The 27,953-nt window shown below is 39.2% G+C and overlaps 2 protein-coding genes across 2 annotated transcripts; both read right to left on the minus strand.

Moving 5' to 3' along the window:
* Window positions 1–1,306: 1,306 nt before the first annotated feature.
* On the minus strand, window positions 1,307–9,767 carry LOC148046759 (vomeronasal type-2 receptor 26-like). Its single transcript, XM_087714932.1, has 5 exons — window positions 9,504–9,767; window positions 8,302–9,162; window positions 5,704–5,931; window positions 4,905–5,031; window positions 1,307–2,858 (listed from the first exon to the last, which is right to left on the minus strand). The coding sequence occupies exons 1-5, from the start codon at window positions 9,765–9,767 to the stop codon at window positions 1,957–1,959; spliced, it is 2,382 nt and encodes a 793-aa protein (XP_087571058.1). The 3' UTR covers window positions 1,307–1,956.
* A 4,959-nt stretch (window positions 9,768–14,726) lies between these two features.
* On the minus strand, window positions 14,727–25,995 carry LOC148046760 (vomeronasal type-2 receptor 26-like). Its single transcript, XM_087714933.1, has 6 exons — window positions 25,754–25,995; window positions 23,388–23,685; window positions 22,215–23,078; window positions 18,534–18,761; window positions 16,044–16,170; window positions 14,727–15,628 (listed from the first exon to the last, which is right to left on the minus strand). The coding sequence occupies exons 1-6, from the start codon at window positions 25,993–25,995 to the stop codon at window positions 14,727–14,729; spliced, it is 2,661 nt and encodes an 886-aa protein (XP_087571059.1).
* Between the last annotated feature and the right edge of the window lie 1,958 nt (window positions 25,996–27,953).

Genomic DNA, 27,953 nt, shown 5'->3' on the forward strand with positions numbered 1-27,953 from the left:
AGGTTTGATTCAGAGTTGATCCCTACATTATCCAAACTACCTTAGCATGCTACATCTCCCCAAAGTATTAAAAATTCCAATGCAATCATCATACTTTTATTATTTTATCCCCTTCAAATATTTATATAGCCAACTGTTGTGGCCCAGCAGGATCCAGTTGAGCTGCTGATGGACTCGGATAGCGAGGAACCATATGAGTCTGCCATGGAAGATGTGGAGGACCCTGGGCAGGGTTCAGACTCAGAGCAGGGAGCAGAAAGGCTGGCTGGCCACCAGGAGGCGCCTGAGGCATGGAGCAGTGGGGAGGATCAGAGGCAGTTTGTTCCTGATGCTAGATTGTGTAGGGCTGAGAAATAGAAGCAGCAACTCCGTAGGCAGTCTCATAGATGATAATTATGCACAGGTGGTTGTGCCTGGGCCCCTCCCAAGAGGGTTTATAAGTGAGGTGTTGGGAGGGGACATTTGCAGGAAACAACCATTTGAACGATTATTGAAGAAATCTGTGTTCTAGACGTGTCTTGTGGAATTATCTGTGTTGCTTTCTTGGAGCTTCTGGGTTGCTGCCAATCGATTATCTTGAACGTGAGTTTACCTGGACCTTCAGCCAAAGGACTGGTTATCACATTCATTAAATAGTGACAAACAGCCAAGCCTGTGTTCTGTTTTATTCACAGGCCAGGGGGGGGGGGGTCAGAACAACCAACCATCTTCTAACCAACCCTGTTTGATGGTTAAGTTAAAAGAACATATAAACCAATGTTTAAACTACAACGTTAAATTGAAGTATTAAAAACAAGAAATTATGTCACCCAGTCACACTTCTAATGTATAGTCATCCAATCGTATCGCATCTTGGCAGAAAAAACCCAGGTCTTATGAGTTTTATGAAAGGCTAGGAAGCAGTGGTGGGATTCCAAATCTTTTCCTACTGGTTCTATGAGAGAGTGCTTCGTTTGTGCGCTCGTGCTTTGTGCACATATGCATGCAGCCTTCAAAGACCACCTTCGGGGTCAGAACTGGTGAGCTGAGCTGTTTTTTACCCCAGCTGAGGCACAACAATCCACTGCCAAATGCATCAGCTGAGCTAAAAAACAAGGGAATATAGGACAGGGAATGATGGGGGCAGGAGGGCAGGCCCAACCATAAGTGGTATTTGCTGGTTCTCTGAACTACTCAAAATTTCCACTACCAGTTCACCCAAACTGGTCCGAACCAGCTGAATGCCACCTCTACTAGAAGGGTAACGTCCTGCCAAAATTCAAGAGGCAAAGCATTCCGTAGGACAGGCCTGCCAAACAAAAGACATGCTTCTTTGCTGTCATATTATTAAACTATGATTGTACATTTTTATTTATACATTTTTATACTTTTTTATATATTTCCTTATACATTTTTCATGTTGTAAAGAAATCATCACAGGGATACCTTTGGAATAAACATGAAGAGTAAATACCAAAATAATATACCAGTCAAACTACAGCAGAAGTTAATGGAATAATAGAACATTTATATCAACATCAACAAAAGCAGCAATGGAGTATAGTCCTTTCAATGAAGGTCAATGTAAGGGACACCAAACAGAGAAGATAAAGAGTTTTGACTGAGAAAACAATGTCCTGCCCCTTTCTTACATGCAACAAAGATGCAAAGCATATATGAAAGGAGAAAGTTTCTATTATTTGTTTCTGGCTGTCTTCTCCAATGTTTTGGAGTCTCCCGCATGGTTCCTGGTGATCACCAGGGAAATGTCAAAAAATACAAAGTAGGATTTCACTATTATTCTTCAGCTCATACAAAGCCTTAAGGATTTATCATATATAAGGCATACATAAAGAACAGAAAAAGGATATAATTGAATAGCATCGTTGCAATTGCCTTCCTGAATATTTGGACTTTCCATATGGATGCTTTTCATCACCACATAAAGACTGAATCATGTAAGGTCAAATTAAACTATTAATCTATTCTCCTAGCCAGGTGTTGTTTTGTGTTGAGATGTGGGTTCAGGAGAATGATGTAGCACTTGGGCAGGAAGATGCAGCCCAGGAGGCCTGCAGTAGAGCCCAAGATGGAAAAGACCTCCACAGCCACCATGTATTTCCCTTTGGTGCTCAGATAGGCTGGGATGAAGGATACCCAAATGCTACAAAACACAAGCATGCTGAAGGTGATCAGTTTGGCTTCGTTAAAAGTATCAGGCAGTTTTCTGGCAAAGAAAGCCACAGTGAAACTGATGATGGCTAGGAGCCACAAGTAGCCCAGGACTATGTAAAACATGACATCTGAGCCTTCATTACATTGAACAATGATCTCTTGAACCTGTGAATGCATGTCCCATTCAGGGAAGGGAGGAGATACGATCAACCATACCATACAGATAACGGCTTGAATACAGGAGCAGAAGACAATGATGGATCCCGCCAGTCTGTTTCCTAGCCATTTCCTCATCTGGTTTCCTGGCTTAGTGGCCAGGAAAGCCAAAACAACCGTGATGGTCTTGGCCAAGACACAAGATACCGAGAGAGAGAAAATGGTGCCAAACATTGTTTGCCTGAGAAAGCAAGTCACATTCCCGGGCTGACCTATGAAGAGCAGAGAGCACAGAAAACACAGCAGGAGAGAGGAAACGAGTACACATGTGATGTTCCTGTTGTTGGCTTTGACAATGGGCGTGTCCCAATGTAGAATGAAGGTCACTGCCACCAAAATAAGAATTGCTGAAAAGAAAAGAGTCAGAGAACTCAAAACGATTCCCAAGGGTTCCCCATAGGATAAATAGCTGAAACGTTTGTGAAGGCACTGGACATTTTCTGCATTCGAATACTGATCTTCTGGGCATCTCTCACATTGGTCTGCATCTGAAATACATGAAGAAGACCTTGTCATTTACAACTATATAGGACAATATGTATATACAGCTAACTGAAATAAATCATGGCTGGGGATGCCATTCACAGTCCCCATGACATATAGTAATGCTACATATAGTCCCCTACACAATAACCTTTTCTTAACAAGTGTATGGATTCTGGCTTGTTATTTCTGCATATTTATTTCTTTGAACTGCAGATTAGTGGGGGAGTTCTTTGGAGAGAATTACAACCCTCAACCAAAAAAAGAGATCAAAATAGAATGGATTTATACAAGTATTTGAATTAGACCCACCTTTGAAAAAAAATCTACTGCAGTTCACTCCAATCCCATTCCCCTAAACAGCATAGCAGAGATTAAAAGAATGAAGAAAAGTTGAATTTGGAAGCTCTCAACTCTCCGCTGTGAGGTGGCAGGCTGAACCGAAAGTAGGCCTCAAACCCAAACCAAACTAAAGTTTCACAATATTAAGCTTTAACTGTTTATATAGAAATTGCAAGGTTTGCTTTTAGAACATGAGTTAGAAGGAAGTCTGCACATGAAATATACAGGATGTGCGATGTAAGGAGAAAAAGGCCATAAAGAAACAACCATTTGTTCTGGGTTAGGATGCTGAGAGTGATGAGGATGAGGGGGCTGTTGGGGGTGATATAACGATTGGAGTAGTGATTAGGGCAGCTGCGGCCAGAGCAGTAGTGGCAGCTGCAAAGCAGGACTTTCTTGGGCCTTTGCGCCAGATGGATACAGAGGTTGTAAATGCACAGGGGGTGCCAGAGTATAGACCTTGCTTCCAATATCTTCCTTTCTCAACAACTGGTTTACTTAACTGGAAACAGCATTATGGATAGCCGAGATTAAAAGAATGAAGAAAAGTTGAATTTGGAAGCTCTCAACTCTCCGCTGTGAGATGGCAGGCTGAACTGAAGTAGGCCTCAAGCCTGAACCAAACTAGGGTTTCACAATATTAAGCTTTAACTGTTCATATAGAAATTGCAAGGTTTGCTTTTAGGATATAGTGCAGTTAGACATGAGTTAGAAGGAAGTCTGCACATGTAACTTAACAACTCAAAGTGGGAAAGGGAACATAGAACATAATACAAGTGATTAAAATAACCAAGAATGATACAGCCACACAGGTCGAGAGGGGAGGGGAACTCATCAACCCCAGGCCTGCCAGCACAGCCAGGTTTTGACGGCTTTCTGGAAGGCCTGTAACTTTATCGTAACTTACAAAGCCCTTCATGGTATTGGACCTGGGTACTTGAGAGACCGCCTGCTGCCAATTACCTCCCAAAGACCCATTAGATCACACAGGGTCGGCCTCCTCCAGGTTCCGTCCACCAGCCAATGCCATCTGGCTACTACCTGGGGGAGGGCCTTCTCTGTGGCAGCTCCGGCCCTTTGGAACGAACTCCCCGCAGAGATTCGGACCCTCACCTCTCTCCAGGCCTTCCGGAAAGCTGTCAAAACCTCGCTGTGCCGGCAGGCCTGGGGTTGATGAGTTCCCCTCCCCTTTCGACCTGTATGGCTGTATGATTCTTGGTTATTTTAATCACTTGTATTATGTTCTATGTTCCCTTTCCCCCTTTGAGTTGTTCACTGCCCTGAGTCCCTCCCGGAAAAGGGCGGCATACAAATAAATCTAAATCTAAATCTAAATCTAAATGTAATATGCTGAAGTAAAGCATCTATTTTAGCCCATCATCTGGCTTGGCTGTTAATTTGTGTGGTAGACACATATTGTTAGTTCCTCAAAATACGAGCTATGCATGTCCGTTAGCTGACCCATGCATTATTACATCCTGTAGAGATACTTTCTGTAACTCAAGGACAAATCTTGAGAGGTCTTTCCAAAACTAACAGATGGCTTTAGCTGAAAGTGATAAACTATATAAGGAAGTTCCTGAATTTCACTCGGTATTCAGGCCATTTATTCTTTGCTATGAACCTGTGTAAATAAACTTTTTCTTCTCTAAAGAGCTGGCTTGTGTGTCCTGTCATTTCCTACAACAGCTGTATCTTTTTTTACTTACCCATTTCAATTGAAATTCTTCCTTCAGGACATTGTCTACAATTGTAGCAACAAATATGTTTTCCCTCCTGAACAACCCTGCTGTACCCCTGATGGCAGCTTTCTACACATCTGGCATGGGGATGTACCTGGAAAAAAAACAAGCAAGAAACTTTAGGAATGGGATTCATCAAGATGTTGTACAAGTTCTCCATTTTATTAAAAGAACTTGGTACTTTCAGGGAGATGCGTAATCTTCTGATGTCAACATGTCCGAAGATGCATTTGGAGAGTCTCCATATTTACATCAAATCATCCGCTTCTTAGGATGAGTTCTGAGTTTTCTGCAAACACATCAGAGAGAGCATTCAGCTGGTTCTAAATGGTTCTGGTGAACCAGTAGCAGAAATTTTGAGCAGTTAGGAGAACCGGCAAATAACACCTCTAGCAACCTCTGCCCCTGATTTATTTGCTGCCTCCCGAGACCCAGTTGCCTTCAGTTGCTTTGGAGAACAGGTTGACCCTCTCTTCTTTGTCATGGCTCCTTAGATGTTGGAACGCTGCTACCACATCTTCCATCTTTTTTCTAAGACATATCCATTCCTGCAACCATTCTTCATATATTTAAGCCACCTAATTATGCTTGTTGCTCTTCTTGGTATGTAGAGGTCTTCATAAAGACCACCCCAAATATCTAGCAAAACCACAAGATTCCTGAGTACTATCACTGCCCTTCATTTATGGACTTTCATATCATTGGAGAAGAATATCTTCACCTCCAAATAATAATCTACCAAGTTAGAATTTACCAAATTTCCTACCTGGTGAAACTTGTGATTCCACACAATGGTATTTTCATTAATAGTGAATTTCTTCCCATCAAGAGATTTGGAAACCATCTTTCCAATCCGGACTCTCTGGAAGGACTTATTGTGGAAGGAGACATAGTTGAAGATGTCATATCCCGGGTCAAACTCCCCTTTCTCATCGAAGAAGATTTCTTCTCCCACACTGTTATTAAAACGGGTGTTTCTCAGAAAGTAATGAAGCTGGATTTGAGAGAGAGGAGAAGTCATATCAGTTATCTTAATTTTTCTCAAAGTTTGGCTTTGTTCGGAATCCCAACTGAGTTTCTTTAGTGAATCTTATCCGAATTGTAACTGAATTGCTTTCTGGTTTGATTCAGAAATCTCTTCAACCCATGGACCACAACCCATTTTAAATTTCAGTAGTATCAGATCCAACAATTTCCTAATATGTATTGATTCAACTGGAATATAGTAACCAATAAAATTAAAATTTATAGCATCAGATTCACACAGGTTTTTTAAACAATTGGAGGAAAGAGACAATCCCACATAAATAAGGTAAGATATCCATTACATGTGATGGGAAGAAAAGGGAAGGACAGGGAATACATTGCTCTCCACCTCTTATTCTTGACTAACAGCTTTGTAAAAGTTTATTTCGCATGAATCAATAACTTCCTTAAATTAATATTACTTAGAGTGTTGTAGACATTCTACTGTAATGCGCTCTACATGGGGCTGCCCCTGAAAAGTGTTCAGAGACTACAATTAGTCCAGAATGCAGCCGCGCAGGCGATACTTCCTTCAGGACATTCTTCCTTCAGGACATTCTTCCTTCACACTACACCTATCCTAAGCGAGCTGCACTGGCTCCCTATCGGTCTCTGAGCATGATTCAAGGTGTTGGTTATTACCTTTAAATCCCTACATGGCTTAGGACCCAGATATCTGTGAGACCGTCTTCTGCCACACACCTCCCAACGACCAATAAGATCACACAGGGTGGGCCTTCTCCAGGTGCCATCAGCCAGACAATGTTGGCTGGTGGTACACTGGGGGAGGGCTTTCTCTGTAGCTGCTCTGACCCTATGGAATGAACTACCCCCAGAGATCCGGACCCTACCCACTCTCATGGCCTTCCGAAAGGCTATTAAAACATGGCTATTCCGGCAGGCCTGGGGCTGTTGACCTCTCGATCGAGGTCCAGCCCCGATTAGACTGGGTGCATGATGTGCTTCTTTTAATCTATTCTTCTTTGTTTGTTTTTAACTCTTTTTTAAATTCATTTTCTGTAAGCTGCCCGGAGTACTTTGGGATTGGGCGACCTATAAATTTAATAAATCCAATCCAATCCAAATCCAAACTTAGTCTTTCCAATCCTGCCTGTCCCGTATATCTGGACTGTCAAATACATACAATACATCCAAAGGGTTACACTGCAAATCGATGCACCAATTTGAGTTGGAAATTTCATTTATTAAGATAAAGACACAATCTAGTTATTATGATCTTCTAGTGATTTCAGGTCCATATATGTTTATTTCTGCAAGCACAAATATGAAGTGTTGGGCCATTTTACTCAATAATTCAATCATCAGGTTTATTTCAGTCCTCCTTATCTAGTTTTAGGATTTGTGCAGAAAACCAGTAATATTATAGATCATGTTTATGTAGAAATGTTAAGACTTCCTAAGGATTCACAAAATTTTCGGAATTACCATATATGTAAAAGTTTTTATTACTATATACATGGTACATCAACAGTTCCATAGCACAGTAGGTAGGGTTGCAAGAACAGAAATATTGTTTCCACAATGAGATTGGAGAAGATTCTATAATGAAGAGTAAGGAGACAATCTAGAAACTTTTAAATTTTGTTCTTTTAAATTTTGGGAGATGTTGGGTGTGAGAGTTTTATTTTATTTATTTGTTTCGTCAAGCATGTATAAGATAATAGATACAAGTACATACAAGATTATGAATACATGAAATACATGAAATACGAATACCAGGGAATATTTGGGCAGGAATGCTAGGCACATTGGTGCGCTTATGAAAGCCCCTTACAGACCACTTAGGAATGGGGTGAGGTCGACAGTAGACAGTCTAAGCTTAAAGTTGTGGGGGTTTGGGGAAGAAACCACAGTGTCAGGTAGTGCATTCCAGGGATTGAACATTCTGTTGCTAAGTCGTATTTTCTGCAATTGAGTTTGGAGTAGTTTACCTTAAGTTTGTATCTATTCTGTGCTGTTGTAATGTTGTGGTTGAAGCTGAAGTAGTCATTGACAAGTAGAACATTGTAGTAGATAATTTTATGAACTATGCTTCGGCCTGCCAAAGGCTGCATAAAATTAATGAGTTTTCACTCCCTGAAACAGCATTAAATAGTAGATCTCCAAACACAGTTCCTTTTGGAGCTGGTTTGACTTTGGAGATGATTCTTAGGTATTATTGAGCTGCATCAATTATTGCAGCTTTGCTAATATTTGCTAATAGATATTGGTTGCTACAGAGAAACAAATCCAGATTGTCTATCTATTGTTGCCTTCCCATCCTACCCCATCCCTTTCAGGGCTTCTATAAATGTATCTGAGAAGAGCAATGACATACCTCCCATGGCTGCAAAGGCTGAAGATTTGATGCATCCTGATTCCTCAGAGGAGCTGGCTTTGCTCTTTTTGCTCTTTTTGAATGCATTGCTTGCAACGCATGTGCTACAAGATAAACCCCATTGTAGATATTGTAGCTTTCTCCAGACATGGTCATTTCAAACAGAGAGCCAGAGACTGTCTTGAGTTTTTCCCTCCCAGTGCAGCGTTTAACACCCTTCTGATATGGAGGCAGTGAACAATCAAACACAGATTTCCAGAACCAATCAACATATGAAAAGGGATGAACCAAAGGTTTTATTTTCTCAAGAAACTCTTGAAATCCTGGCACAGTCCTTGTATGGAGGGAGAAGTATAGGGAACCATTGAAAGTCTGAACTAGAAAGCTATCTATTGGCAATAAACTCACAGTGAAATCCCACTGGTAGGTCATGATCCATACTCTGTGATCTATTGGGGTTTGGCAAACTTCACGCAAATAAAGCCCCCATTGTAAAATCTCCATTGATTGGGCAGTTCCAGAAGCAAGGAATACAGTGACATTCTTCTGTAAGATAATGTCTATTACGTTGTCTATCCGTTCCTGAATGAAATCTTTATTTAAGAGTGCATCTGCTAAAATTGGGATCATAGCTATCCAAGCAATGCAAATATCACTCTGGAAGAGCTTTGGTTCGAGATTTTGAATAAAGGCTTCCCCACTCACATTCTCTGAGAACAAGAGGCCAATCCAGTTCCATCCAAAATGTTTTAGTAAAAGAACAATCCCCTCGTATTGCAAATTTTCATTGGGAACCGTGCTGAAGAAGGAAGGGAACTGCCTTTTATCACTCAGGACTGGATCAAAGGAACCATAATTGATCTGTTGGGAAGAAGGATGCATAGAAAATTAAGCTGAGAGTCCCTTTGTGATCATCAAGAAAAAGAGCTTGGATTCTGCCGTGATATTATGACTTTATTGCAACATCCCAAAGGTTGCCATCAAGTGTTACATAAAGAAAGATATCATAAGATTCATGCTGGTAGATTCTGGGAATTCAGAATTGGTAAACGATAGACTGGCTAAAATTGAAAGAAGCTAGGATTCATAAGAAGAAAAGAAAAAGAAGAAGAAAGACCAAAGAAAAAACAAGAAAGAAAAACCAAAAAAACATACGAGAGGATTTTTGGTCAAACAAGTTGATCTGTGGAAAATGGTCATACCTGTGGAAACTTGTAGATGTTCAACATGTGGGCCATCTGGATGGAATTGAGTGAGGTGAGGTCTCCAATGATTGGCAAGAAGTTCAGATTTCTTCTTCCAACACAGTTGAAGTTGATAGGACTCCCTTGACTCAGAAACAGAAAATCTAAAACAAACTTACTGGCCTTTATGGCATTGAAACAAGTTTCAGCAATCAGCAGTGTTAGTGTGAGGTTGGGGAAGAGCTTGGCATTTTTCTTGATCTCATCAAATGCAAAATACATAGTAAGAGGATGCTGGACATATTTTGGTATTATGCTGCAATGAAAGTGCAGAAGTGGAGAAAAACAAATCACAAAAAAAGAACTCAATCTACTTCCAAACTATATATTTCTTTATTTTTATTTAGTTAGTTTGTGAAACATGTACGAGACAACAGGTATAAGTATAAACTTGGACATGAACACTGGAAATGGATACAAATAGATGGGAAGAGTAATACAGAGATGGTAGGCACTCTCATGCTCTTATGCAAGCCCCCTTGCAGACCTCTTAGGAATGGGGTGAGGTCGATGGTAGACAGTTTATGGGTTAAAGTTATGGGGTTTGGAGGATGTAACAACAGAGTCAGGTAGTACATTCCAGGAATTGACCACTCTGTTGCTGAAGTCATATTTTCTGTAATCGAGTTTGGAGCAGTTTACCTTGAGTTCGTATCTATTGTTTGCCCATGTAACATTGAGGATAATTTCAGCAATTTATTCAGCAGAGATTAATTTTGAATTTCAATAAAAGAGACCTTTGGCTTTGCACATTATTCTGACCATCTCCACAGTCACTGATTAGCAAGATCAGTCCTATACCTCTAGTTAGTGGTGGGATTCAAGTAATTTAACAATTGATTCCCTGTGCTAATGATTTATTCCAACAACCAGTTTGCATGAGCTTAAATGGACTCCAGAGGATGGTAGAGGACAGAAAGGCCTCGAGGAACCTTGTCCATGGGGTTGCGATGGGTCAGACAAGACTTCACAACTAAAAACAAAATGTTAATCTTGGGCAGTAAATTATATGGTCAGGTCCATAAATGAAACTTTTAGTTCATAGTTTGGTGATTTGCTGGACCTTCCTTCTTTCATAGGAAAGGTATATTGAAGAGTTTATAAAATTATCAACTATCTAGATCTTTCTAGAACTGCTGTATACAGTAAGTTTACATGCAACTACTACACACTTCAATCAATATAGGTCAATGTTTAAGATAGAAATAGATCTTTACATTGTTCTTTTGAATTGTATGGTCTTTTCTTCAGCCCATGGCATCAGCTAATAAAAAACTTGGTGGTGGTGATGATGTGCATTGCAATTTCTCAGAAAGGAGTCTCTTGGTTTTGTATTCCTTTGAGAAAGTGCTACCAAAACTTTACTAGAAAGGATTGTAGTTGACTGGATTTTAATTTGTGAATTCTGATCCTAGTCAAATAGATGATATGAAAGAACCCAGTATTTGCTGAATGGAAAAAGATTAGGAGGAAATGATCCTATTCCCCACGAACTTTGTGGTATTTCCATTTTTAAAATGGAAATTATTATTCTTGATATTATTATTATTTGAATTGTTATTGCTATGACAACAGGTTATTATATCTCTAATTTATTATATAATATATGTAATAAGCCATAATTGAACCAGTATAATCTCCCCCTTCTCTACATTCTATCACCTTTGTCTGAATTATATTGCATTTTAGTCAAGGAAGAACGAGTCACTTACGATCCAAATTCAGAGATTACTGGCACTTTTTTGAAACTTTGGGTACGTTCATCAGGTTTGACAAAGGAAAAAAATCCCCCAAGTAATGTTTCATCTCCAGAGGTGGAAAATTTCCTGTGAACATTATTAGGCTGGAGGCAGATTGATTTCAAACTCTGATTGACACTGCCAGGTAGAAAGAATATCAGAAGAAAGATAGATGCCAGAAGATCCGAGCCATCATTCCATCCTTTTGAAAACATGGTCAATAAAATATAGCACTCAAGTTTGGAAAAAAAATGCCTAATGGGGAACATCCACTGAAAAGGAAGAAGATATATAAATTTAAAAAGTAAGGATAAAATAGAGTGGTTTCCTTGATTTCAGTGGCACAAGATAAATTTTGAGGGATCTTTTAAAGTGCAGCAGGATTTTCTGGAGTTTTTTCTCCTTGCCATCCTTGTTCAGGTGTGATGATGTCAAGAAACACCACTGAAATACAGACATTTGCAAATTATAACCTTATACTGTATTCCCTGGGGATTTCAGCAAATTGTGTTTGTGTAAAATCTGTCCATGGTTATTGTAAGAGTTGCAGTTAGTTTCCATAAGCAAGTGCCATTTTCTTTCTCTTGCCTTGTAACCTTCTTTGCTCTTACCTTGACCTTATAGTCAGAAAAGTTTCAGAAACTTTGGCTTTTGGGAATTACATTATCTACCTCGATCTGCATCAACATCCACATGGATGCCAACTTCTTGGATCACATAAAGCTTAATTACAAGAGAGTGAAAGAAAGATATGATCTTGAAAGTGGGATTAATTTAATATATAGAGAAAAGCTCTAATAGTCCATTGTCTTTGCTAAAACGAAAAAAAAAAACAAAATAAATCAATTCTCGACATGACCGTATTTGAGCCCCAAATTTCTGATGTACTTTTTTCAGTGAGGTTTTGTGACCATTATTGCCTTAGATGTTAAGTGAATCACTGCAGCTGATAAGTTAATAACCCAGTTGTTAAGTAAAACTGGCTTGTTCATGGACTTCTTGTTAGTGTCAGGCCTGGAAGCCTTCAGACCTTCCACATTTAATGCTGTGGGAAATTGGGAGGGGGGATTAAGTGGAGTATGGGTGAGATATAGTCATAATAACATTCCTTTCTCAGAGAGTCAAGGACATCTTGGCCTGCAACTGGAAGGATGTGACTGGGAGGCATCTCCAGTTGGGACGGTGCCTGATTGGACCATGTGATGCACATGTGGGTGCTCAGCAGGGACTTGAATTTTCTTTTGGGTGGGAGAAACCTGGAAACTTTCAGATTCGGGTTTTCTCAGATGTACCAACTCGGAGTCTTCTTTCTTTCGGGGTCTTACTTGGAATCCTAATTGTCAGTTGTCAGAATGTCAGAAAAGGTGATCACATGAACTTAGGACACTGCAACTGCGATAAATATGAACCAATTGCCAAGCATCTGAATTTTGATCACATGATCATGGGGATGTTGCAAAGGCCGTAACCTTTAAAAATGGTCATAAATCAGTTTTTTCTGTTCCGTTGTATGTTTGAATAGTCATTAAACAAACTGTTGTAACTCAAGGACTACCTGCATTTTTTTCTATCTCTTGAAATAATCCATCCAAGCATCTATGCAACAAAAAAAAATGTACGAGGTTCATTTTGCCCTTTTGTGAGTGTTTCGCCATTAAATTTTTTTATTGGGATTTTAAACAAGGAGGTTGAAAACTAACACCAAATAATATGAAAAAAATAATTGAAAAAAGAAATAAGGTCAAACATTTGACCAGCATTTTTAAGAAGACTCATACTAATTTTATCTGACAACATTAAGGGTATTTTTTCCTTCAGATGTATGGAAATTCTAATTCCAAAGATTTACTAAATCTTTTGTCTGAATAAATGTCATTTTAAAAGCATACATATGTTGGAGATGAGTTTTTACAATACCAGAAAATAAATATTAAAGGTATTTTACTAACCCTTTAGTATTTGAACTTTCAAGATTTTGTTCCTTCCTTGAATTTATGCTATGGGCCAATGCTAATCATTTTGTGGAGCTCTTGCATCACAATCAGGAGGTGGTGAGTTTGATCCTAGGTAGAGGCAGATGTAGGGTCTCCTGCTTGGGCAGGGGGTTGCAAAGTCCCTTCCAATTCTGTTAATCTCTCTCTCTCTCTCTCTCTCTGTGTGTGTGTGTGTGTGTGATGTAATGCACAAACAAATTCAGTGTAGAGTGTGGTTGACCACATCTGTCCTATTTCTCAGATTTCCATGTTTCTAAGTCTTCACCCAACTCATCTCACAGACATTTTTTTCCCTGTAAAACACGTGAATGCTAAATGACATGAATGAGTCTTATATGAAGGAGTATTAAGTATGTTTGAAATTTTATATAAAAGTAATACAGATGGGATCATAAAATAGCCAGGGGAAAAGACAGACTCATTTCCAGCCAATCTCGGATGGGGGAAAAACAGAGCAGAAAAGTCAGCTTGGAGTGTATTTGGATATCAAGAGAGGAGAAGATGCATCAAGCTAAATTGCTAGAAAATGTCCACATTTTTTTCCTGTTCAGATTATGATTCCCTTGTTGTAGGAGTGTCTGCGCCTATGGGTGCATTGTTTGGTTTTCTCACATTGTTTACTAAGATTTGTCCGCTAGTAAAAGCAGTGACAGGAACAGAAAGTGGCCCTTATGTAAAGCTCTGGGAGGACCTGAGCGACGCAGGGAAAAATATCATTTGGGATTGTAATGGTACGAAATAGATAAATTTATTTTGAAAGATACTGTGGAGCTGCTGAATGTCAATCTTCTGCTCATTGAAAAACTCTCATGTTTGCAAGTTAATTCATTGCATTTTCAATACTATTCTTAAGCAAATTTCAGCAGCTTTCATCTCATGTATAACATACTGTATAAGGTAACAAGCTAATTAATATATATTAACATAGGAACCTAATATATATTTTTCAATACGTGTCCCACCTCCAGATGACAAAAATCACCACGTTTCAACAACAGAAGAGCCAGGTGGGACTTCTCAAATTGATAAAATCAGTAGTGGAAAATGGGGCCAATCAATAAAATTTTCAATAAAGCTACTTGACATCTTGGAAACCAAACAGGTTCTCACATGTTAACAAAAACCATGCATTTCCCAAAATACCCTTATTCTCTCCATAGTATTAAAAAAATTGAGTGCATTTTTTCTACTATTTATTTATTTATTTTTATTTGTTTGTTTGTTTATTTTGAAACTTTTATATAGCTAACCATCTTCTAACCATTTAGTTGTTTGACAGCTCAGATAAACCCTTAGGGATTAATTATATACAGTATTTTACAGAAATGAAGAAAATAAAATAAATAGCATTGAATTGCATGATTAAGGCTGCGAGTTTGAATATTTGGACTGTTCACATGGATGATTTTGGTCACCAGATAAAGGTTGAATTATAGCATTATTGATTATTAATCTGTTCTCCTGGTTAGATGCTTCTTTGTGTTCAGATGTGGGTTCAGGAGAATGATGTAGCACTTTGGAAGGAAGATGCAGCCCAGGAGGCCTGCAGTAGAGCCCAAGATAGAGAAGACCTCCACAGCCACCATGTATTTCCCCTTGGTGCTCATATAGGCTGGAATGAAGGACACCCAAATGCTACAAAACACAAGCATGCTGAAAGTGATCAGTTTGGCTTCGTTAAAAGTATCAGGGAGTTTTCTGGCAAAGAAAGCCACAGTGAAACTGATGGTGGCCAGGAGCCACAAGTAGCCCAGGACAATGTAAAACATGGCATCTGAGCCTTCATTACATTGAACAATTATCGCTTGGACCTGTGAATGCATGTCCCACTCAGGGAAGGGAGGAGATATGATCAACCATACCATACAGATAACAGCTTGAATACAGGAGCAGAAGACAATGATTGATGCCGCCAGTCTGTTTCCTAGCCATTTCCTCATGTGGTTTCCTGGCTTAGTGGCCAGGAAAGCCATAACAACCGTGATGGTCTTGGCCAAGACACAAGATACCGAGAGAGAGAAAATGGTGCCAAACATAGTTTGTCTGAGAAAGCAAGTCACATTCCCAGGCTGACCTATGAAGATCAGAGAACACAGAAAACACAGCAGGAGAGAGGAAACGAGTACACATGTGATGTTCCTGTTGTTGGCTTTGACAATGGGTGTGTCCCAATGTAGAATGAAGGTCACTGCCACCAAAATAAGAATTGCTGAAAAGAAAAGAGTCAGAGAACTCAAAACGATTCCCAAGGGTTCCCCATAAGATAAATAGCTGAAACATTTGGGAAGGCACTGGACTTTTTCTGCATTTGAATACTGATCTCCTGGGCATCTCTCACATTGGTCTGCATCTGAAATACATGAAGAAGGTCTTGTGATTACAACTATATATGTCAATATATATATATACTGCTAACTGAAAGAGATCATGGCTTGGGATGCCATTCACAGTCCCCATGACACATACACAATAATTCTTTCTTAACAAGCATATGGATTCTGCCTTGTTATTTATGCATATCTATTTCTTTGAACTGCAGCATTAGTGGTGGAGTGCTTTGGAGAGAATTGCAACCCTCAACCAAGAAAGGAGATCAAAATAGAATGAATTCATACAAGTATTTAAATTAGACCCACCTTTGTAAACAAAATCTACTGCAGTTCACCCAAATCCCATTCCACTAAATAGCACAGCAGAGATGAAAAGAACAAAGAAAAGTTAAATTTGGAAGCTCTCAACTCTCAGCTGTCTCTTCCTTTACTTACCCATTTCAATTGAAATTCTTCCTTCAGGACATTGTCTACAATTGTAGCAACAAGTATGTTTCCCCTCCTGAACAACCCTGCTGTACCCCTGACGGCAGCTCTCTACACATCTGGCATGGGGACGTACCTAAAAAAAAACCAAGAAACTTTAGGAATAGGATTCATCAAGATGTTGTACACGTTCTCCATTTAATTAGAAGAACTTGGTACTTTCAGGGAGATGCATAATCTTCTGATGTCAACATGTCCCAAGTGCATTTGGAGAGTGTCCATTCTTACATCAAATCATCCTCTTCCTAGGATGAATTCTGAGTTTTCTGCAAACACATCAGAGATGGCATTCAGCTGGTTCTAAACGGTTCTGGTGAACCAGTAGCAGAAATTTTGAGCAGTTAGGAGAACCAGCAAATACCACCTCTGGCTGCCCCTGTCCCTGATTTATTTGCTGCCCCCCAAGACCCAGCTGATTAGCTGGGTTTTCTTTTGTTGTCCTGCACAGGAAAAGGGATCTGGAAAGCAAATTATTGGGCTGGGGTGGGGAGGGAATGGGGATTTTGCAGTAACTATCCCCAGGAATGGGAAGGGAATGGGGACTTTGCAGTATCCTTCCTTTGCAATGCCCACCAAGCCATGCCCACAGAAGAGGTAGTATTTTTTTTAAAACCCTGCTACTGAAACATGTCCATTCTCATTTGTTCTTGTAGAACAACAAAAAGAGATGGTTGAGAGCATGGGAGTCTCTAGTGGAGGATATCAAAAGTGTTTCAATCCTACTAGAAAACCGATCAGATCAGGGCACTTTTCAACCTGAAGTAGAGGATGCAATGAAGGATTTCATTATGTATGAAATGTCCTCCATTTTCATTTTCTAGGATTAGAATATTTTGATGTTTCTTTATATCTGCCAGGACTGAAAATCAAGAAAGACATAGGCCATAATGATGAACCCCTGGCACGCATTCCCAAAGTGGCAAACAGAGCCAGATTGCATGACAGGCGTGGCGTCACCTATTCCACTTCTGGGTTTTGGGTGTGCATGTTTGGGCAAAAATCAGCTGGCCTTCATGTGTATCAAAGTTCTGGAAACTGGAAGGACTGATCTTTGTTTTCCAGTGCAATCATGCATTATGGCCAACTGATCATTGTGCAAGTAACAAGAAGAGTAGGTTGCCAGCACACATTATGGAAACCTGATGTTCATTTTCCAGTGGGAGCATGCTCCCTGGGCAGCTTCTTTTCCTGGTTGTAGCCGCAATGAGCATGTGTGCATGCAAGCTCTCTTTTCAGTATTCAGCACCGAAAAGGGACTCACTGACAAAGGGACTTACTTCTGATCAGTCCTCACCTGTAGACAGAAATATTAACAAAGTAAAGCAACTGTTAGCATCACTATAGATATACTCAATCAAACTTTCCATGTTCAACTGTGACTTTGTCTTCTGAAATGAACACCTCCTATCTGGGAATCCTGATTATATTCCAATAAGTATCATTTGTATGTTGAGATTTCTCTAACATGGGCTCCATTAGAGTACAGCCATCTATAATAAACTTTTTCTCCATACAGAAAGTATCCTCTTTTTACTCCATTCATAACAGCAATACCTAAGATTGAATATCACATTGGGAAAATGCAAAATGTATTCTGTTCATTACAAAAAAAAAAGCCTATAAATTGTTTTTTTAGGAAATTAGCAGCCTGTCGAGGAAACTGAATGAAAGACAAGGACACATACATAAATATACTTATATCATTTTAATTTCAAAAGGCAACTTTTGAAATTAATCTCCAACATAGCGGAGATGGAAGGTAACGTGGAGGTCTTCTACTCCAACCTCCTGCTCAAGCAGGAAAATCTATCCCATTTTAGAGAATGTTTTGTACAAACTCTTCTTAAAACATCCAGTGTTGGAGCACCCATAACTTCTGCAGTGAAGCTGTTTCAATAATTAACTGTTCTAATTGTCAGGAAATTTCTCCTTATCCATGCTGTCTCTCTCCTTGCTTAGTATCCATCCATTGCTTCTTGTTCTGCCTTCAGTTGCTATGGAGAACAGGTTGACCCTCTCTTCTTTCTAATGGCTCCTTAGATATTGGAACACTGCTACCATATCACCCTTCATCCTTCTTTTTACTATTTGACATTTGACATTTTATTAAGATTTATAGGCCGCCCTTTTCCCTGAGGGGACTCAGGGCGGCTTACAATCACAGGGAAGGGGGTGCAATATCAAAAGACAAACAAAATATGAAATATCCAGTTCCTGCAACCATTCTTCATATGTTTTAGCCTTCAGCCACCTAATCATTTTTGTTGCTCTTCTTGGCATGTAGAGATCTTCATAAAGACCACCCCAAATATCTAGCAAAACCATGAGATTCCAGAGTACCATCACTATCCTTTGCTTATGGACTTTCAGGTCATTGGAGAATAATATTTTCACCTCCAAATAGTAGTCTACCAAGTTAGAGTTTACCAAATTTCCCACCTGCTGAAACTTGTGATTCCACACAATGGTACTTTCATTAATAGTGAATTTCTTCCCATCAAGAGATTTGGAGACCATCTTTCCAATCCGGACTCTCTTGAAGGATTGATTGTGGAAGGAGACAAAGTTGAAGATTTCATATCCTGGGTCAAACTCCCCTTTCTCATCAAAGAAGATTTCTTCTCCCACACTGTTATTAAAACGGGTGTTTCTCAGAAAGTAATGAAGCTGAATTTGAGAGAGATGAGAAGTTCAATCAGTTATTCTAATCTTCCCCAAAATTTGTCTTTGTTCAGAATCCCAACTGAGGATTTTTTTTTTAACGAATCTTATCAGAATTTTTACTGAAATGCTTTCTGGTTTGATTCAGAAATCTCTTCAACCCATGGACCCCAACCCATTTTAAATTTCAGTAATATCAGATCCAACAATTTCCTAATATGTATTGATTCAACTGGAATATAGTAACAGATAAAATTAAAATTCATGGCATCAGATTCTCACACAGTTTATTTTTTTAGTTCTGGCATAAATGAACAATTGGAGGAAAGAGACAATCCCACATAAATAAGGTAAGATATCCATTACATGTGATGGGAAGAAAAGGGAAGGACAGGGAATGCATTTCTCTCCACCTCTTACTCTTGACTCACAGCTTTGTAGAATTTTCTTTCATATGAATCATTAAATTCCTTAAATTAATATTACTTAGAGTCTTGTAGAAATTTAACTTAGTCTTTCCAATCCTCTTGTCCCATATGTCTGGACTGCCATATGCATATAATACATCCAAAGGGTTACAGCGCAAACTGATCCATCAATTGGAATTGGAAATTTTATTAATTAAGATAAAAACACAGTCCACTTATTATTTTCTTTTAGTGATTTTAGGTCCTCAGACCTGCACAAATATGAAGTCTTGGGCCATTTTACTCAAAAAAAATCAATCAGCAGGTTTATTTCAGCCCTCCTTATCTAGTTTTAGGATTTGTGCAGAAAACCAGTTATATTTTAGGTCATGTTTATGTATAAATATTAAAACTTCACAAACTTTTCAAGATTACCATATATGTAAAAGTTTTTTCACATCAACAGTTCCATAGCACAATAGTTAGTATAGCAAGAACAGAAGTATTGTTTACTACAGAGAAATTAGGAGAGATACTATAATGAAGAGTATGGAGACAACGTAAAAACTTTTTAATTTTGTGCATTAAATTTTTGGGAGATGTTGGGTGTGAGAGTTTGCACAGAAGCTGCTAAAATTCATACATTTTCACTCCCTGAAACAGCATTTAGTTGCAGATCTCCAAATGTAGCTCTTAATGAAGCTGGTTTGACTTGGGAGATGATTCTTAGGTCTGACTGAGCTGCAATAGTTATTGCAGACAAATGTTCGTAACAGATAATTGGTTACCGCAGAGAAAGAAATTCAGAGTGTCTATACTGTTGTCCCCAGTTTGGGTCAGAGCCTGGTGCCAAAGCCAATGATAGACACCAGACACAAGGTGCATGTTTTCTGATTGCTTTTTATTGGAGCGCTCCAAGGAAAGGGGCTCCTGGCTCAAATGCCAAGAACCAAAAACAAGGGATTAAGAAGCTTTATACATTTTCACTAAAGGAGAAGGTGGGACAAGGTGACATAATAAGAAATATCATCTAATAAACATTGTAGTAATAATTCTACCATTTGTTCTATTGGTCGCTAGCTGTCCCTATTCCTAAGCTTTGGCTAATGAATGCCCCAGGAGTTATCTAATACACATTTCATTGGCTGCTGGCCATTTCTATTCCTAACTTTCAGCTGAGATCTGCAAGTTGTCTAACTCTTGGTTACTTTTATCAGCTTTCTAACTACCCAGAATGATTTCAAGCAGAGGTGGGTTCCTACCAGTTCGCACCTATTCGGTAGAACCGGTTCGTCAAATCTACCGAACCGGTTAGAAGAGGTTCCACCAGTGGACCTGCAAAGCAGGCCACACCTACAGAAGAGGTTCCAAATTTTTTTGAAACCCACTACTGGTCCTTGGATATGATTATTCTACACTATCATGCTCATATTTATAAACCTCAGTGCCTCTGTGAAAGGTAAGGATGACTACTGCGCTTGTGGTGCAATCAGAACATTGCGTGTGTTGAAGTTGTTTTAACGCAAACCAAAGATGCCTTTTAAAAAACAAGTTTACATCATATTCTTATGCATGCCAGTGCTGTGTGTGAGGTAATTTAAGGTGGTTCTGACAAGTGTCGTCGGCATCTTCATATCCGGTTACATGGGCGGCAAGCCATTCCCATCCAGTCACATGGGCAGCAAGCCACTCCCACAAAGTACCCACAGAGTAGGTTCAAACAATTTTTGAAACCCACCACTGTTTTCAAGCTTTACAGATGCATATTTCCTGTGGATAAGCATTCTTTGTTCTTGCCAGACAGACCCCACAATTACAGTTTACTTTCAAGTAAACCTGGAAGTTTACTTTCAAGTGTGTGCCATGACCTTGCTTTCTTTTTTCAGACAGCCAATCATTACTGTATATCAGGGGTGGGTTTTAAATTTTTTGCTACCTATTCTGTGGGCGAGGCCTGTTTTGTGGGCATGGCTTGGCATTCATGTGACCAGGTGGGCATGGCCAACTTGTAAAATGCAGTGAAACTCACTTAACAACACTCTTGCTTAGCAACCAAAATGTTGGCTCAGAAACTCTTGCATTTGAAGCAGGCAAGTCTTAAAGCTGTCAAGTTACAAGACCTTTACCACCACCCTCAACCCTGGGGTATTTAAACTTGAGAGCTTTAAGACTTGTGGACTTCAACTCCCAGAATTCCTCCTCCAGTGATGTTGGCTCAGAAACTCTGGCATTTGAAGTGTGCAAGACTTAAAGTTATCAAGTTACAAGACCCTTGCACCCCTAATCCTTTACAGACCCACCCTCCCAAAAACTAAAACTTTATTTTTTTAAGTATTTTGCACCTGGGGAAAGTTGGAACACCACACCAGCCACACACCACCTTCACTGATTTTGAACTCTTTCTCCCCACCCCATTGCAAACTAGGTGACTATCAAAGAGAACAAAGTGCAGGGCTTATTCCAACAATATAGCAGTAGACTTATATACCGCTTCATAGGCCTTTCAGGCCTCTCTAAGCGGTTTACAGAGAGTCAGCATATTGCCTCCAACAATCTGGGTCCTCATTTTACCCACCTCGGAAGGATGGAAGGCTGAGTCAACCCTGAGCCGGTGAGATTTGAACCGCTGACCTGCTGATCTAGCAGTAGCCTGCAGTGCTGCATTTAACCACTGCGCCACCTTGGCTCTTAGCCTGCAGCCTGCAGTGCTGCTCTTAGCCTGCAGTGCTGCATTTAACCACTGCGCCACCTTGGCTCAACAGCTGAGCAATCTGCTCCTGTTCCTTCCTTGGCTGTTGGAAGAAGCCCATGTTTCATTCTCTTTGACACCTGCCTCATTTGCAATGGGGTGGGGAGAAATCAGGAGAGTGGCCGTACTGTTACGGGGCCTCTGGCTCCACCAGTACAGAAATGGATGCTCAATTTCACACTACTGATCACACTACCGTAATGGTGCGGCCTGGTAGGAACCCACCACTGCTGTATATTGCTGTCTTCCCATCCCATCCCCTTCAGGGCTTCTTTAATATATCTGAGAAGAGCAATGACATACCTCCCATGGCTGAAAAGGCTGAAGATTTGATTCATCCTGATTCCTCAGAGGAGCTGGCTTTGCTCTTTTTGCTCTTTTTGAATGCAATGCTTGCAACGCATGTGCTGAAAGATAAACCCCATTGTAGACATTGTAGCTCTCTCCAGACATGGTCATCTCAAACACAGAGGCAGAGACTGTCTTGAGTTTTTCCCTCCCAGTGCAGCGTTTAACACCTTTCCGATATGGAGGCAGTGAACAGTCAAAAACAAATTCCCACAAGGAATCAATGTGATAAAGGGGATACACCAAAGGTTTTATTTTCTCAAGAAACTCCTGAAATCCTGACACAGTTCTTGTATGGAGGGAGAAGTATAAGGAACCATTGTAAGTCTGAACTGGGAATCTTTCTTTTGTTGCTAAACTCACAGTGAAATCCCACTGGTAGGTCATGATCCATACTCTGTGATCTGTTGGATTCTTTTCGTACACTTCACGAGAATAAAGGGCCCATTGTAAAAGCTCCATAGATTGAGCAGTCCCAGAAGCAAGGAATACAGTGACATTCCTCTGTGTGATAGAGTCTATTATGTTGTCTGCACGTTCCTGAAAGAAATCTTTATTTAGGATTGTATCTGCTAACATTGGGATCAACACTATCCAAGCAATGCAAATATCACTCTGGAAGAGCTTTGGTTGGAGATTTTGAAGAAAGGCTTGCCCGCTCTCATCCTCTGAGACCAAAAGGCCAATCCAGTTCCATCCAAAGTGTTTTAGTAAATGAATTATTCCCTCATATTGCAAATTTTCATTGGGAACCATACTGAAGAAGGAAGGGAACTGCCTTTTGTCACTCAGGACTGGATCAAAGGAACCATAATTGAGCTGTTAGAAAGAAGGATGCATAGAAAATTGAATTGAGAGACTTTTTGTGATCATGAAGAGCATAGAGCTTTTCCATTCTCCATAGAATGTTGGATTCCGCTGTGACATTATGACTTTATTGTGAAATCACAAAGGATTCTGTCAAATTTTACATGAAGAAACAGATCATAAGATTCATGATAGTAGATTCTGGGAACTCAGAACTGATAAATGATAGCCTGGCTAAAATTGAAAGAAGCTAGGGTTCATAAAAAGAAAAGAAATAAAGAAGAAACAAGAAACAAACTGATCTGTGGAAAATGGTGATACCTGTGGAAACTTGTAGGTGTTCAACATGTGGGCCGTCTGGATGGAATTGAGCGAGGGGAGGTCACCAATGATAGGCAAGAAGTTCAGATTCCTTCTTCCAACACAGTTGAAGTTGATAGGACTCCCTTGACTCAGAAACAGAAAATCTAAAACATACTTACTGGCCTTCATGGCATTGAAACTAGTCTCATAAATCTGCAGTGTTAGTGTGAGGTTGGGCAAGAGCTTGGCCTTCTTATTGATCTCCTCAATGGCAAAATACATAGAAAGAGGATGCTGGGCATATTTTGGTATTATGCTGAAATAAAAGTGCAGAAGTGGAGAAAATCAAATCACAAAAAAGGACTCAATCAGTTTTCAATGACATAGGTAATTTAAGCAATTTATTCAATAGAGATTAATTTTGAATTTCATTGAAAGAGACTTTTGGCTTTGCACATTATTCTGACCATCTCTGACAGTCACTGATTAGCAAGACCTGTCCTATACCTCTTGGCAGTGGTAGGATTTGAGTAATTTAACAACCGGTTCTCTGCCCTAATGATTTCTTCTAATCACCAGTTTGCCAAATTGCTCAGAAAGTTAACCCCCTGTTCTCCTGAAGTGGTGTGAACTGGCTGAATCCCACCAATGCCTTTAGGCAAGGATTTGGGAGAGGTTGAATGGAAGACGATTCCCTAACAGAGAAAGTGATGGGTCCTCTTTAGAAGAGAACATAGAATAGCAAAAATGTTTCAAAACTGTTCACCAGATTGTTGGAAATGTAGTCAAGCCCACGGAACATTATATCATATGTGGTGGATGTGTACAGTAGCAAAAAAATATTGGACAAGAATAAAAAAACTGGCTGGAAGAGATAACTATATTATCAATAGAGCTAAAACTAGAATTATTTTTCTTAGGGATAATTACTGGGAACTATGAGAAAAAATACTTAATATTATATGTAATAACTGCAGCAAGAATCATTTATGCAGAAAATTTGAAGAACAAAACTATACCAACAGAGGAAATGTGATTTTAAAAAAAGCATTAGAATGCACTGAAATGGACAGAATTACAGAAATAAAAGATAAAGGAGAATCTGATTATTACTTAGAATGGAATTTATGGCAGAAATGGGTGGAGGAAAGATGCAAAGTATAAGAAAGCATTTAGGGAAGAAAGATTAAGAAATCAGAGAAAAATCATAAAACCACATAAATAAATAAGAGGAGAAAAAAAATAAGATTTACTGCATATAAAATAGCACAGAATAATATATATATAAGAGGAATATATGTACACAGATAGATATAAGATGCATTGCATAAAAATTAGCACATTGAAAGAATAATAAGCATAGAAGAAATATAAATATGAATTAACATATTAGTAGATGGAAATGTATTTTTGTGTGTGTTTGTGTATGTATACATGTATGTATGGACAAAACGTATATAATGGAAGCATAACAATGTGGAAATGTTGGAAACATGATATTGGTGTTAAAAATGGGAAAAAACCCTGTTTAATAAAAATATTTTTAACAATAATAAAAAGTTTACTTAAAAAAAAGAACAGAACATTGAATAAATTCTAGTAGAGCTGTCCTTCTTGCTGCGTCACAAAGTTGTCAGCTGAGTCAACCCATTGGATTCCTCCCTTTGTTGCTGAGTTTGTCTCCCAGTTAATGTCTGGGTAAATAAAAATGAACCCATTACTCCAGTGGTGTATTTTGACATATATCAGTTAAGTGTTTAGCAAAATGTTCATCTATTTCCTATGCTTGGTTCGGTGCCCCAGAGTATATTCTTATGGCAATGTCTTTCTTTTATGTTCACCCTTAAGCATTCTACCAAGTTTTCATCCTTGGTTTTGTGCCCTCTTGGTTATATTCATCTCTCTTGTTTTGCAATATCATCTTCTGACAGAGGATGTATTTTCTTTGAAAGTCTGGGAACACCAGGAAATCAACCTTATCATTGGCTAGATAGATACTAATCTTAGTAAGAAAACTAAGAATATGGCATCCAGCCCTCCTAATTACTGCAAATAGATGGGGAAGAAATGAAGGTGGAGACAAATTTTATTTTCCTGGGTTCCAAGATCACTGCAGACGGGGACGGCAGCCAAGAAAAGACGCTTGCACCTAGGCAGGAAAGCTATGGCAAATCTAGGCAGCATACTAAAAAGCAGAGACACATGCATTTTTTTTCTAAGGGTCATCTCTCAGTGGAAGCCCTGATCAACATGGCTAACATCTCGAAATATGACAGTCAAACTAGCAGTGCCATAATTGAACCAGTATAATCTACCTTTTCTCTACATTCTATCACCTTTGTCTGAAATCATATTGCATGTTACTCAATGACTGAGGAACTTACACTCCATATTTAAAAAATGATGGCACTTTTTTGAAACTCTGGATATGTTCATTAGGATTGACAAAGGAAAAAAGTCCTCCAAGTATCATTTTATCTGCAGAGGTGAAAAGTTTCCTGCGAACATTATTGTGCTGGAGGCAGATTGATTTCAAACTCTCATTGACACTTCCAGGTAGAAAGGAGAGCAGAAGAAGGATAAATGCCAGAAGATCCGAGCCATCCTTCCCTCCTTTTGAACACATGGTCAACAAAACATAGCAGTCAAGTTTGCAAAAAAAATTGCCTTGGTTAGACCTAATGGGGAACATCCACTGAAAAGGAGGAAGATATATAAATTTTAAAAAGGAAAGATAAAATAGAGTGGTTTCCTTGATTTCAATGGCACAAGATAAATTTTGAGGGATCTTTTAAAGTGCAGCAGGATTTTCTGGAGTTTTTTCTCCTTCCCATCCTTGTTCAGGTGTGATGATGTCAAGAAACACCACTGAAATACAGACATTTGCAAATTATAACCTTATACTGTATTCCCTGGGGATTTCAGCAAATTGTGTTTGTGTAAAATCTGTCTATGGTTATTGTAAGAGTTACAGGTAGTTTCCATAAGCAAGTGCCGTTTTCTTTCTCTTGCCTTGCAATCTTCTTTGTTCTTACCTTGACCTTATATCCAGAAAAGTTTCAGAAACTTTGGCTTTTGAGAATTACATTATCTACCTCGATCTACATAAACCGCCACATGGATGCCAACTTGTTAAATCACACAAAGCTTAAATTACAAAGGTCTGACAGAAAGATATGATCTAATTTAATATACAGAGAAAAGCTGTAATAGTTCATTGTCTTCGCTAATATGAAAAAATGAAAAGAAATCAATCCTCCACTTATGACCATATTTGAGCCCAAAATTTCTAATGGACTTTTTTCAGTGAGGTTTGCCCCAATTTGCAACCATTATTACAGTAGTTCTTAAGTGAATCACTGCAGTTGATAAATTAATAACCCAGTTGTTAAGTAAAGTGGCCTGTTCATGGACTTCTTGTTAGTGTCAGGCCTGGAAGCCATCACTTGCATTGGGCCTTCAGGCCTGCCACATTTAATGCTGTGGGAAATTGGGAGGAGGGTTTATATGGAGTATGGGAGATATATAGTAATAATAACATTCCTTTCTCAGAGAGTCAAGGACATCTTGGCCTGCAACTGGAGGGGTGTAACCATGAGGCCTCTCCAGATGGGACGGTGCGTGATTGGATCATGTGATGCACCTGTGGGTGCTGAGCAGGGACTTGAACTTTTTTGGGGGTAAGGGAAACCTGGAAACTTTCAGATTCGGGTTTTCCCAGATGTGCCAATATGATATTTCTAATAAAATGGAACTTTCAAGTCTCAGAGTCTTCTTTCATTGGGGGTCTTACTTGGAACCCTAATTGTCAGTTGTAAAAATGTCGCAAAAGGTAAGCACATGACCTTAGGAGAGTGCAAATGCCATAAATATGAACCAATAGCCAAGCATCTGAATTTTGATCACATGATCATGGGAATGTTGCAAAGACCATAACCTTTAAAAATGGTCATAAATCATTTTTTCAGTTCCGTTGTATCTTTGAATAGTCACTAAACAAACTGTTGTAAGTCAAGGACTATCTGTATTTTTTCTATCTCTTCAAATAATCCATCCAATATCAGATCTATCAATCTGATATTTCTATACAAGAAATCTACCAAATTTCACCAAAATTATATTTCACTACCAATAAAGGAAAATATGTGAAGCTCAGGGTTGAATCATTTCAAATATTCTCCTTTTGGGCTCCCCATATTTCAGTGAAACCAAGAAGAACGAGAAACTCACACGATAAGCAGCTTTAGCTTCAAATTTATAATATGAGTAGAGTGATTTTTAAACATCTCAGATACTGTATAAAGGCCAGAGAAGGAAGAATGGATTGAAGCAGATCAAAGAGAGATTCAACCTGGAAATAAGGAGAAATTTTCTGACAGTGAGAACAATTCACCCATGAAACACAAGTTGCTTTTGGGGGTTGTGGGACTTTCATCCCTGGAAGTTTTCAAGACGAGATTGGACTGCCATCTGTCAGAAATGGTGTAGGGTCTTCTGCTTAGGGGAGGGGTTTGGATTAGACGACCCACAAGGTCCCTTCAAACTCTGTTCATCTGTATCTGTAAATGTTATATTGAAAGTTGC

Source organism: Thamnophis sirtalis, unplaced genomic scaffold (assembly GCF_051295495.1).
Source record: "Thamnophis sirtalis isolate CommonGarterSnake01/CBP01778 unplaced genomic scaffold, rThaSir2_p1.2 scaffold_4, whole genome shotgun sequence".
Lineage (NCBI taxonomy): Eukaryota > Metazoa > Chordata > Lepidosauria > Squamata > Natricidae > Thamnophis > Thamnophis sirtalis.